The 13,411-nt window shown below is 42.3% G+C and overlaps 2 protein-coding genes across 3 annotated transcripts; both read left to right on the plus strand.

Moving 5' to 3' along the window:
- The first annotated feature begins 363 nt into the window (after positions 1–363).
- Positions 364–2,782, plus strand: LOC115800744 (POU domain, class 3, transcription factor 3-B). The gene has a single exon (XM_075074465.1). The coding sequence runs from the start codon at positions 841–843 to the stop codon at positions 2,101–2,103; it is 1,263 nt and encodes a 420-aa protein (XP_074930566.1). The 5' UTR covers positions 364–840; the 3' UTR covers positions 2,104–2,782.
- A 5,635-nt stretch (positions 2,783–8,417) lies between these two features.
- Positions 8,418–12,280, plus strand: gpr45 (G protein-coupled receptor 45). Of its 2 annotated transcripts, none has more exons than XM_030758732.1 (2): positions 8,418–8,527; positions 10,407–12,280. In XM_030758732.1, the coding sequence occupies exon 2, from the start codon at positions 10,515–10,517 to the stop codon at positions 11,673–11,675; it is 1,161 nt and encodes a 386-aa protein (XP_030614592.1). In that variant the 5' UTR covers positions 8,418–8,527; positions 10,407–10,514; the 3' UTR covers positions 11,676–12,280. The 2 variants fall into 2 exon arrangements, with proteins under 2 accessions (XP_030614592.1, XP_030614591.1); XM_030758731.1 differs by lacking the exon at positions 8,418–8,527 and adding an exon at positions 9,989–10,041.
- Positions 12,281–13,411: the final 1,131 nt, after the last annotated feature.

Raw genomic sequence — 13,411 nt, forward strand, 5'->3', positions numbered from 1 at the left:
AAGTTTGTTTTGCTAGATGATTTATTAACTTGCCTCCTCTTTTTATTCACATGCTTCATAGGCTGCAGTTTAAAACGCAGTCAGACCGTGGTGTGTCTACTTATTTATTTATTTATTTTTGGTTAATAGTAATTTTCTAGCAAATTATTGCTTTTTCCCCCGCAGCAAGAACTCTGTGCCACCCGAGGCTCAACTGTGAGACACACCAACTCCTCTCTGTCTGTGCGTCCAATCAGCGGGAGCTCTGCAGAGCCTTTCTGTTGTAATTGGATGGGAATGGAGAGGAATACGCAGGCTTGGCACAACGTAAACACACGCTCGTCTTCCTCGCTCTGTAGAGGACGCGCCGGGTAGACCAGATGCGGTGAACGAAACAACAGAGAGGACCGCAGAGGCTTTAAAGGTTTTCATTTTTTAAAAATCATTTAGTCTCATTGAAAACGCGTATATCAGAGATGTAAGTAGGCGAGCAGACTAACAGCTCTTCGGTTTACGCGGATCAAATAAGTTTTTTTTTTAATTTTTCTTGTTTTGCTTTTTTTCATAGGCGATCATTAGGCCTGTGGATTACGCACACCGGAGCTCCCGGGACAGAGAAAAGTTGTGAAACTATCGTTTTGTCGCACAGGAATGCGTAAGAAAGCGTGTTTTTGCCACACAGGTTACAGCATGCGCATGCCGCTCAACTAAAAATATATTCTATGTCCCAGTGGAGTGTTTTGGCACTTTTTTTCACTAATGCGCAAAAAGTCGCTTAGAGTGAAATAGACTGAATTTATTTGTGGATTAGCGCAAAGACTTTTATCAAACACCAGAAGAGATAAATACCTTCAAAGATATATGATTTGGGGAATGGCAACTGCCACCTCAAGCCCATACCTAGCCAGCAGCAGGATTTTATCCAGCCCGGTCCTTCACTCTGACCGGAGGGGTGGTGGCATGCAGCCGGGCGGCACCGCTGTGACCACGGTGTCTAGTGGATACAGAGGGGACCCTTCAGTGAAGATGGTGCAGAGTGACTTCATGCACGGAGCCATGGTGGCAAGCAACGGGGGGCACATGCTAAGCCATGCCCACCAGTGGGTGACATCTTTGCCTCATGCAGCAGCCGCAGCCGCAGCCGCTGCAGCGGCAGCAGCGGAGGCCGGCTCTCCGTGGTCCCCGAGTTCCCAGCCGCAGGAAGTAAAGAGAAACGCTGGCAGGGATGACCTCCACTCAGGCTCAGCTCTGCACCACAGGTCTCCACATCTAGGACCCCACCAGGCGCACACGGGAAGTTGGGGAGGCACCTCCGCAGCGCACATCAGCATCAGTGAGGGGGAGCAGCAGCAGCAACAGTCCCTCATTTATTCCCAGCCAGGCGGATTTACAGTCAACGGGATGCTGAGCTCACACACCGGACAAAGCCTCATGCACTCGGGGTTGGTGCGTGGAGAGTCCCCTAGGCTGGACCACGGCAGCCACCATCATCACCATCACAATCACCACGCGCACCATCACCAGCATCATGGTCTGGGCCATGAATCACATTCAGACGAGGACACCCCGACGTCGGATGACCTGGAGCATTTCGCCAAACAGTTCAAACAGCGGCGGATCAAGCTCGGTTTCACCCAGGCAGACGTGGGCTTAGCTTTGGGCACTCTGTACGGCAACGTGTTTTCGCAGACCACCATATGCAGGTTCGAAGCGCTTCAGCTGAGCTTTAAGAACATGTGCAAGCTGAAACCTCTGCTGAACAAATGGCTGGAAGAGGCAGATTCCACGACCGGGAGCCCGACCAGCATCGATAAGATCGCTACCCAGGGCAGAAAGAGGAAAAAGCGCACGTCCATCGAGGTGAGCGTAAAAGGCGCGTTGGAGAGCCACTTCCTCAAGTGTCCCAAACCGTCCGCACAGGAGATCAACTCTTTGGCAGACACTCTTCAGCTGGAGAAAGAGGTGGTCAGGGTCTGGTTCTGCAACCGCAGACAGAAAGAGAAGCGTATGACGCCGCCAGGACTTCCGCGGACTCCGGAGGACGCATATTCACAAGTGGGTAGCATAGGACCTGACACACCGTCTCCCTCGATAGAATGCAAGAGGATGTTCAGCGATACGTGAAAGTACCCCAAAATAACGGACACGAAACCTGAACAACATGATCTGTTTGAACAGTTTTATAGAAATGTGTCTCAAAGAAATCTTCGATCAACTTTTCTTACATTACATCCACGACCACTGACCCACCCAAAAATTGGTATCCAATATATGTTCATATCAGAACTGGACAAATATCGATCCCTTTATGCATCGTTGTTTGGCATTTTTCTGCTCCATTAAAAATGCCTCTGGGACTAAATCTATTCAGCTCTAAATGAAATCTGAACAGAAAACAATTTAGAGTCATGTTTGTTCACCAAAACCCGAGATGTTCGAACAGAAAAAAAAAAAAAATTCTTTCCATATCTTGTACTGTAAAAATAATAGTTCCCTTGTAATGCTGCAGAAACCGATGTCCCACATGCTAGACTGAACTATAACCTATGTTTTTAATCAAACACACTGCTTTATTCAGTGTTAGGTTGTTTTTAATGAGCAATAATTTGTCTTCATTCAGACCTTTTTCTCACTTTGTGTTGTGTGTCAGTGGATTTTTGTTGTGGCACAGTTTAAGATGGTCAAAGCAATCTACAGTTATTCCAATATTTGTACTTTCCTTTAATCCTTTTCCAATTAGCCAACAGTCCCTTAAGGTTATGTACAAGTTTGCTGTGTATTGTGGTGATTTGGACTATTTATTTTTTTGCCACTGTGTTTATTTTCATGGAATAGACCAATTATTTAATAAATTTGACATAAAACTTGTGTTAGATGTGACAAGCATTGTTCTTAAGGTCCATGTGGACACATACACACACACACACACACACACACACACACACACACACACACACACACACACACACACACACACACACACACACACACACACACACACACACACACACACAGCCTCTCTTCATCATTGTAATTTGATTTAGATATAATATACTGATATCTTATACAAAGAAGTCATAAAGGCAAAAGATTTTATACATTCAGTCCACTTTGCTCAGGCTCCTTGTTACTATCATTTTCACATCTATTTAGTAAATAAGCTGTGCAAAATTATGACATTACTCCCTATTTATGACACTCTATAGAAAAGTGGGTTTACTAGTTACCTGAGAAATTATTTAGCTGATGCACTGATAGCAAAAATAACCACAAGTTCCACCACAGCAGCTTAATTATTTCCTTGCTATTTAATTAATTTTTACATTCTGCATAAAACCAAAAATAATTTGCATCATTTACTCGGCTTTATGCCTCCTGTTTTTTTGTTAAAGTGATGTTGATGCTGAGAACACCCATTGAACCTATCACATAAGCCTGGCCTCTACATTTCTGTGTGTTTTTTTTTTTTTTTTTGCATATCAGTCCAGCCACGAACATCCTGTTGCAGGGCTATGGACTGCAGCTCGATGGAACAGAGCCAACGGAGGTCGACTACCCCAGCTGGCAGTTCACCTCGGCAGCGGTTGCCAAGGTGACAGCGAGATGGAGTGACACAAGGCAGTGGATCTTTTGCCACAGATGATGGGTTTGGCAGATAGGCAGCAAGAAACGCTGTACGCTGGCTCTGAAAAGCAATCTGTGTCTTTTCTGCCTGCCTCTGATCCATATAAGAATGACACACAATACATACACGCATACATAAGCTGGTGTTACATCAGTAATAAAGATAATGGGAACTGCTAGAAAAAGCCACAGAAAGTGAAGTTGAAGTGAAACTTGGAGGGAGGTGAAAGGTCAGCTGCTGCAGTAGCTGTTGATAAACCAGGCAGAACTGTGAGAAGTAAATACAAACCTGAAGTTAACACATTACTATAAATGGTACGCTTCTTATTACAACAAATGAGTATGCATTCGGGTCAGCTCCACACTGACATACTGTCTTACGAGAACATGTAAAAACACATTTTTGGGATCTCTGTCACTCTTTGTGCGACAGAGTCACACAAAGAGTGACAGAGATGGCCTTGCTGAGTATTTGGCAAGCTGTAATGCACACTCTGGCTTTGCTCTTATAAATAACAAGCAGTAGGAATGAATGGGTTGAAGGAGTTTTTCCTTGTCAGCCTATGCATTGTTTGTCAAACTAGGTTAACTTCCAATCTCTGAAGAGGCTTAAAGAAAACAAGTAAAGCTGAATAGGACACATTGGCACGGCTTCACTGCCTGAGAAAGGTTTTGTAAACACATGCAAACAGTGCAATAGGTTCTATTATTACAAAGTTCGGGAACCATTTAAGATTTTTTTTATATTTCACAATAAATACAACCTAAAACATCATAAAATTTCCACATAGTCCTCACACAAGGTCCATGCAAGTGCCATATTAATGCTTTAATTGCATTTCAAATTTGTTTAAAACTTTAAAACTACAGTTCCAAACCTTTCAGTCTTCCGACTTTAATGTAATACCAATTTGCATTACAAGACGGTGTAATTACTCAATGTAATGTTCATTTAACCAGGCAAACTACCAAGAAAATATTCTTATTGCGAAAGGCAAAGACTGTCAGTGAGGTTGGGATTAGGCCAAAAATCGAAACATCAATAATTTAAAAAAAAGGCAGCGCATGTCCGCAAACAACACACCGACTGGCAAAATGCTGCCCCCCGATGGTGAAAAACTTTATTAAACCTGGCGGAGAGCAAATCCAAAAGGTACCTTTAAATTTATTTTCTTTATAGCACTTGATGAGTTCACGTGAACACCTGATAATGTTTTGGTTGATATTTTTGCAAAAATATAGAAAACTTTTAAGGGTTCAAAAACTTTTATGCATCATCATGAAACCTTTATTTTAATGCCATTATTGGTGTTTTTGTGTTGTCACTGTAAATGCAGCTGTTTTATAACATTTTAAAAGATTGCGCTGCATTATTTTCCATGGATTGAGTTTGTCAGCATAATTTTACTTGAATACAACAGTTAAAAATGTGCATAATATTCTGCTACAAAAACCAATTACACCAAAGAAGAGCTCTGCATCCTTTCAGCAGCCACAGTAATATCAAAAAAGAAATACATAAAGGTTGACAGGTGCTACCTCTGCTTAATCTATGAATGTTTTTTAACATGATGTATCCCCACTGAGCTGCAAGTCTAAGTTCTCAGAGGAAAATGGAGGTAGAATATAAGCTTCCAGGATTGCAGTGTGATCCCCCCCAAAGCTTAGCGATGTAAAGATGGGAGATAAGGCTGGAATTGGGGGATAAAAAGCCCTTTAAAGGGTTTGTCATCACATAGTGCAAGGTGTCTACACTGAATATCAATGCTGGCATCTGAAGATACATGCTGATGATGTTCCAGTATCCCGACAGAACCCCAAACTCCTCGATCCACAGAAGCAACTCAGCATCATTTACTTGCATCTGTGAGGGCATTTTTTACCATTATAGTATTATTTCCTGCACGTCTGAGCCATGGGCTGTGTGCAGTTGCACACTAAAGATGTTATTACCTCCCTGCAATAATAACAACTAATATAATTGCTCATAATTGCTCTTAAAGCCTTGTCGGAGGTGCTTTACATGAAGCAATTACCACATGATAATCCCCTCCTTCAGTGGTTGTTGTTTGTGGTTCACAGTTTGGGCACAGCAACATATAACAAGCACACACACCTGCTCGTATCCAACTAATCATTTAGCAACAACAAAGTTTTAACCATTTTACTGCGGTTTGCACATTTTCACTCTCCCACTGCTTGATGTTAATTATTTTCACAATGCAGTGACAGGTTACTGATTAAAGTCTAACACTGATTAACATGAAACAAATGAGACACATATAACACTTTCCTATCAGAAGCAGCAGCATGCACAAATGAGGGGGGGCAAAAAGCACATTTTAGGGGTACTGCTTGCATAAGAGTGTATTAAAAGTCTGACTGCTTCCCCTCTAAATGGCTGAACACGGCTCTGTCAATATTGTTACTCATGTGGGCTTCTCCTCCTCTTCCTCTGAATATTCTGATTCCAGAATATTCTTTTTCACTTTGCCCATGTTTTCTTTTTCATTGTGTGATTGATGGAGTACCAAAGTCTCTCAATCAGGAAGAAATTAAAGCAAACATCTGTGGAGTAACGATCAGGGGAATGAATTCTCTCACCAGCGAGCTCCGTGTTGTGTGGGTGCCGCTGAACGTGACGAGCATGCATGTGCCAGACCGGCGGAGTGGAACTTGTTTGATGGGCATGTTCAACACATGGGCATGATGCCAATTTGGACACGCATGCCCATGAAAAGAATCTCAACCCACATGCTGAGTGTGTGAATATAAGTGTGTGTAAATTTACTTATATGTTAAAAAAAAAAATCTAAGGGATTAGTATTTAGTAGCCAGTAGTACCTACTGGCTCTGTAGGTACTATTTTGCACTTCAATGTTCTATCAAAATGACCAAAATAAAATATGAGAGTGTTACCAGGAGTCATACATGTGGAAGTTACTGTTACTGATGTTTTTACTGATTTTCTTTATGCTCTTAAAGCTACTGTACACCTTTAAATACATGTGAATTAAATTCCTAAGCTACGATATATCAGTAAATACCTACACATTCAACACAAAATACTTTCATCAACTAAAGCCTACTGGAGTGCAATGCTGCCATCTCCTGGACAAAACAAATAATGCATGCTCATGCTCATTACTGTTACTGTTATGGTTTCCCCTTAAATGGTGCCACATTTGTAAGGAAAATGCATTGAGCAGCAGAGTTGAGTATGTGGGTTGTGCCCATGAAAAACTTGCCAAATTCTCTGCCAAAGCCAAACAGCTTATTCTGCTATTGACTCTTGTTTGGTGTTGTTTATTGGATTGGATGGATTGGAAGTCTGAAGAATCAGGACACACCGGCAATTTAACAATTTAATCTTTTAACAAACAGGGGCCTCAGCAGCATGTGGAAGAACCATATACAGCCACAGCAACCTGGCACCTCCTCCTCATGCTGGTCACCTGCTTGGTCTCACACACACACACACACACACACACACACACACACACACACACACACACACACACACACACACACACACACACACACACACACACACACACACACAAAAGGCGCTCCAGGGCGCGCTTTCGAGAACGCGTTCGATTGCGACTGTTTTCACTTGTATCAAGAGGAGGCTTTTAAATACTTAGCTTAAGTTACTAGTAGTAAAATAACAGGTCACTGTTCTTTAACTGTGTGCTGTAGTTACAATATAACTTATATTGAGAGGGTGCATTGTGTGTATGTGTGTGTGTGTGTGTGTGTGGAGGGGGGGGGGGGGGGGGGGGGGGGGGGGCAGGAGGGCATACACCCCAGAAAGCATATAGCTGTGCTCCTGCATTTGTTGCAAGTCAACAAGTGTGGTTGTGTTGGTCGCTCTGGCACAAACAGCACCCCCAAGCTGATCCCACAAGTGTTCAGTGGGGTTGAGGTCAGTACTGCAGGCAGGCCGTTCCATCCTCTCCACTCCCAAATTCTGGAGGTAGTCTCTGATAAATCCCCCTCTGTGAGGGCGAGCACTGACATCCTGGAGGAAAGAGTTCAGTCCCAGACTGTGGAGATTTGGGATTACCACTGGTTTCAGAATCTCATCTTAATATCTCTCTGCATTGAGATTGCCTCCAATGATGACAAGCCTGACTGTCAACACCTGGGGTCCCAGAAGCTCAAAACAAGAGTCAATAGCAGAAAAAGCTGTCTGACATTGGTAGAGAAGATTTGGCAAGTTTTTCATGGGCACAAAACACACATATATTCAACTCTGCCTCTCAACCCACAAATAGATTTTGCTTACAAATGTGGCACCATTTAGAAGAAAAGGCTGAGGTCCTGTGGTTCCTAGCAGCTTCCACTTTGCAATAATACCACTTGATTGTAGAATATCAAGGAGGGTAGTGCTGTAAAAGGATGGCATCCCTTTACAGCACTACCCTCTAATTCAGTGAGCTCTTTATAATGACCATTGCTTCACAAATGTTTGTAAAAGCAGACTGCATGGCTAAAGGGCCTGTGGCAATGGAGCAGATAACACCTGAATTAAAAAATTAAGGCGTGGCCTGATATTTTTGACCATATTATTATGTCCTCTTAATGCAAATCTTTCAAATAAATAAATAAATATTTATTTTAAATATAGGGCACTATACTATACGTAAATATGACCGTACTGATCAACAGTTTAGGTAACAATCATAAGGATTACCATTATAATGATGGTCGATTTTGTCACATTGCTCCTTTAAATCTGAGACCACCTGCTCCTCTGGCGTCAGCATCATCCGCAGGCGGCACAGTGGCGATCGATACGGCAGTAAAATGTTCAAAGTGGGATATTTTTGGAAAACCTCAGCAGGCACAGGAGGAGAGACACCGTCACCGAGCTGACTGACTTAACGAGAGACGAGTATGCAATCCGGTAAACGTCAAGGTAAGCCTGATCAGCGACCACAGACGTTCATTTAAGGTTTATTGTCCCAGTCAGTGCTCAGAGAAAAACAGACATTGTGTCTTTTGACGTGTAGTATATGCGAAATTTCGCCTGTTGCGACTCGTTTACTGGTGATGCAGGAGAACGGGCCAGTGTGTGAAAGCTGTTAAATGTAAAGGCGAGAACAAGCTGTACAGGCTGGGTGTGCAGGAGCCATGCCAAGAAAGAAGGAAGGAAGGAAAGAAAGGAAAAACATAATCAGCATAGGGACGTGATGGTATGGTGTAAACCAGTAAATATCAGCCATGATCAGAGCAGCTGATGACAGCGGAGATCATAGTTACATCATAGGAGTTGTTATGATTTAGATGTGTTTAGATTAGGCCACATTGCAGTTTCTTAGTAAACTGTGCAGATCCGCAGCGAGGGATCAGCTCAACATAATTTTTGCTCCATTTATATATATATATATATATATATATATATATATATATATATATATATTTTTTTTTTTTTTTTTTAGATAATTGGCATTCATTGCAAATAAAGCTTTGAAATTGCTATTGTCTATTAGGTTTTGGCAGAGATGCTTCATACATATGACTGTCTTGGTTGATGACACCAAAACACATGTGACCTGATAAAAGACAGAGATACTGTCTTCTTCTTCTCTCCGGGGTTACGTCTTTTTTTGGGGGGGGGGGGGGGGGGGGGGGGCAGTCTTTTAGGTGAATCACGTGATCCAAAAAAATAATAATTTTTGTCATAGACACTCGTACAAGAGATGATTGTCGGGGCTGCTTGTTGCCATGGAACCGGTGACCTTGTTGCCATGGCAACAGCCTGCAACACTATGCCATGACTTAAAATGATTTTTTTTTTTTTTTTTTTGTGCCAAAATGTAGCTACAGCCACTGAAAAGGCATAATTTCCACTTTCCTGTCTGGATTGGCCCATTTACTGCGGTCACGTGGTTCCTCATACTTCAGATTATTTTAATAAGATGGTTCCTCGCGGATGTGCAGCACATTTTGATTTCCGAGGTGCCACAGAGACTCAGGACACAACTGAAGCCACACACCTTTTTCATCAGAGATAATCTGAAATGTAAATACTGAAATGAATGTTGGATTAATTACATTTAGTTGCTAGGGTGCTGAAATCAGTGGCATTGTTATTAGTAACACCCACTGTGATGGCAAGCCAAACTGCTGTAGAAAAAACAAGACTTTAAGAACTAGATGGTAGTGCTGTAAGACAACAAAACCATCAGGTTAAGCCCAGGTGCTAAATACCTGTCCAGGTTGGAGGACTGCGTGGTCGGGATGTGTGAATGCCTTAATGACCTTAAAACAGTGTTAACTCTACATTTTTACACTTAGCGCTGGAGTAAAAACTGTGTCCCTTCTGAACACTGTTCTGTTTCATCGGGAATGTGTCGCCATCTGAAGCATTAACCAAGAGCGAGATTCTGCTAAGCTGACAGTTGACTACACCCTGGGTGATGTGTAAATGTGTGTATTTCTATTCATGTGTGAAGCAGCTTGGCTGTTAATCATCAACCTCGCCGAGGCCGGTGAGCAACACATCTCTGTCCCATCTCAGTGTGATGTGTTTGCGGGTTGATCACATTTTGTGGACGTCACTCTCACTCTCCCTCTCGCTATTTCATGTTTACAGTTATCACTTAATAGAATTACAGTTAGTAGATCAGTGAGTGAGCTAACAATCTGAGTCTCCTTTTTGTTAGTTGGGCACATTTGTTTAAGACAGCATCCATTAAAATCGCTGTTAATGTGTTTTGACTGTTCTTTTATTTAATTTTGTTTATTCACAAATGCCTTATATGGATGTTTTTGCCTTTTTTTTTTAATCACAGGTATTCCCATGGAACCCCAAGTGCTGGAAGACAGCTTTATGTCTGCACCACAACCATAGTCAAAAATGTTCACCTTTTCTGGGCTCATATCCCTTAATAATAGCTGCCATGGCTTTTTGTAATGAAAGCCTTCTGGAAGAGTGTAACTTCATGGAGCCGGACAGCGTGGAGGAAACAGCAGAAAGCCTCCCATCAGAAGCTACGACTCCTCTCATATCAGTCACTCTCCGCGTGACGCTGGCAGCCATAATGATCTTTATGATTACTATTGGTTTCCTTGGCAATGCGATCGTGTGTCTGATTGTTTACCAGAAACCTGCCATGCGCTCTGCTATCAATCTTCTACTTGCCACACTGGCCTTTTCAGACATCATGCTCTCTCTGCTCTGCATGCCCTTCACTGCAGTCACTGTGGCCACTGCTGACTGGAGCTTTGGGAGTGGTTTCTGCCGAGCTTCCATCATGCTGTACTGGCTATTCGTCCTGGAGGGTGTGTCCATCCTCCTCATAATCAGTGTAGACCGTTTCCTCATCATTGTTCAGCGGCAGGACAAGCTGACCCCACACAGAGCTAAACTCCTGATAGCAGGTTCATGGGTGTTGAGCCTGTGTGTGTCCCTGCCATCTGTGGTCGGGTGGAGGGCAGGCGCTGCGGGTATCGGGGGTGCCTGGGCGCCACAGTGTGTGCTGGGATACAGCGAGTCCCTGGCAGACCGTGGATACACAGTGCTGTTGGCTGTAGCGGTATTCTTTGTACCATTTACTGTCATGCTGTACTCTTACATGTGCATCCTTAACACGGTGCGCCGTAACACCCTGCGCATCCACAACCACACCACAGAGCATTCTTGCTTGCCAGCCCTCAACCAAGTCAGCAAAATGAGACTTACTGGGCTGCAGCGGCCGCCTCAGGTCAAGGTGGACATGAGCTTCAAAACCCGAGCCTTCACTACCATCCTCATCCTCTTTGTTGGTTTCTCAGTGTGCTGGCTGCCTCACACTGTCGTCAGCCTGCTGGCCGTGTTCAGCCGGCAGTTCTACTACAGCTCAGTCTTCTACCCGATCAGCATAGGTGCTCTGTGGCTCAGCTACCTGAAAACAGTCTTCAATCCCGTCATCTACTGCTGGAGGATCAGAAAGTTCAGGGAGGCCTGTCAGGAGTTCATTCCCAAAAGCTGCAGACTGTGTCCCAGAGTGCCAGGCAGGAGCCACAGAAGAGTGAGGCCCAGCAATATCTACGTGTGCAGTGAGACACAGTCAGCTGTGTGACACAAAGAGGAGGGTCAATGCAATCTATTGTTTTTAACTCTTTGATAAGCAATGAGTTGCTACTACAGTTCACTTCAAAGTAATTCGGTTCCTGTTAAAATAATGTTGCCACAAGAACAAATGATTTGTTTTAACTTTATGAAACTGGAGATTTTACAAACCCGTGAATCCCATCTGTTGAGGAAGGTCACGTGAAACACTTCACAACCGCTAAAAACTGAACCGATCTGCTGGTGACAGCCTTTTGTCTGCTGGTTTAATAAATAAAGTCAGAGCATTCGCTCAACTTTGTGGCCACTTCAGCTTCTGAAACATACTGCCATTCAATCTGTTTTATATCTTCCATTTTTACTTATTTTTCTGTTTCACGTGTTGTCCCTGGACTGTTGTTTTGTGTTGTATTTTGTTGCTTCATTAGTCTGAAACTCCCGAGCTGTACTGTTGATAATAATTCTGTTGTCAGTTATGTGATGAGATTCAGAAAAAAGAAAAACTCACCATATTGATGTTTGGTGATGTGCTCAGATGAACGTCTGACAGCTGTTTAAAAAAGTGTTCGATAACATTTGTGTAGAAACACAAGCTGAAACTGTTCTTTTGATTCACGTGTGTGTCAGAAATGTTTTTGTTATAGAGGAATGAATGTTAAATGCATTATCATGTCATAAAAGATATGAAAATAAATATAGTTTTGGAATAACGTTTCATTGACACAGTGGGCTCTCTCTCCTTCTTTATCAACTAAACACAGGGCACAAGTAAGCTTGTTACATTAAAAGAGGAAAGCCCTGCAAACAAATGTTTGATGTTCTTAAAAAAGAATGAACGCACTGGTCGGCTCAGCAGCACCAAAAAGACCTGAAAGGCAATTAAAGTGCATAGTGTCTTCATGATGGAAATACAGAGGTTTTACAACAAGGTGCAAAACACTGGTTACACTCAAGGACAAGAAGGCTAGATTAGACAGGAAAACATCTAAAAGAGCCTGCACAGTTTAAAAAAAACAAAAAAAAAGGATGAAAGCAAGATTAAATTGTATCAGAATGATGGGAAAGAAAAGTATGGAGACAGAGAGACACGGTTTATGATCCAAAGTACACCACATTATGCACTTTTCAAAGGTGGTTCTGATTGGATCCACCTTGGACAAGGACATGAAGCAGACTGCCTGATAAATTGGGTCTCAATATCAAGATATGTAGTAAAACTAATCATGTTTATATTGAACGCCATAACCACAGTTTAAAAAAAAAGAAAAAAAGTTTGAATTTTAATGACTAGTCTGGTGATTATATCCTGCTAAACTTGGTAGTTTATTAATAAATTTAAATTTGACTTATGATTATATTTGAATAAATTAATGAAATAAATAATCAGCATATCTGCTCATCAAAGTTTCTGCTCATCAAAGTCAGGCAAACAGGCAGAACCTCAGATTAATTTACTTTGTTATAAATCAGAGAAAGGCAGGGGCTCGAGAGGGACAAATGCTGATGTTCGTAGTGTTTAACTGATAAATGACAGAACTGACTAACAGATCACACAGAGTAATTAATTATAATTAAACTAGCCGTGGTGTTAGTGATTTAAACTACTGACCTGACTGAAGCTCACACGATTCAGGAAACACATAAACCAATCATCACTGCATTTTGGCCAAAGAAAACATGCAGCCCAAACTGTGTTGTGCGTTCATAGTTTGGATCGGACTTAGAAAAAAAAAAAAAGAAAAAAAG

Source organism: Archocentrus centrarchus, chromosome 21 (assembly GCF_007364275.1).
Source record: "Archocentrus centrarchus isolate MPI-CPG fArcCen1 chromosome 21, fArcCen1, whole genome shotgun sequence".
NCBI lineage: Eukaryota > Metazoa > Chordata > Actinopteri > Cichliformes > Cichlidae > Archocentrus > Archocentrus centrarchus.

Excerpts from the sequence above, each read along its gene's own strand:
- LOC115800744 (XM_075074465.1), top strand. The coding sequence starts at position 841 with ATGATTTGGGGAATGGCAACTGCCACCTCAAGCCCATACCTAGCCAGC.
- gpr45 (XM_030758732.1), top strand. The coding sequence starts at position 10,515 with ATGGCTTTTTGTAATGAAAGCCTTCTGGAAGAGTGTAACTTCATGGAG.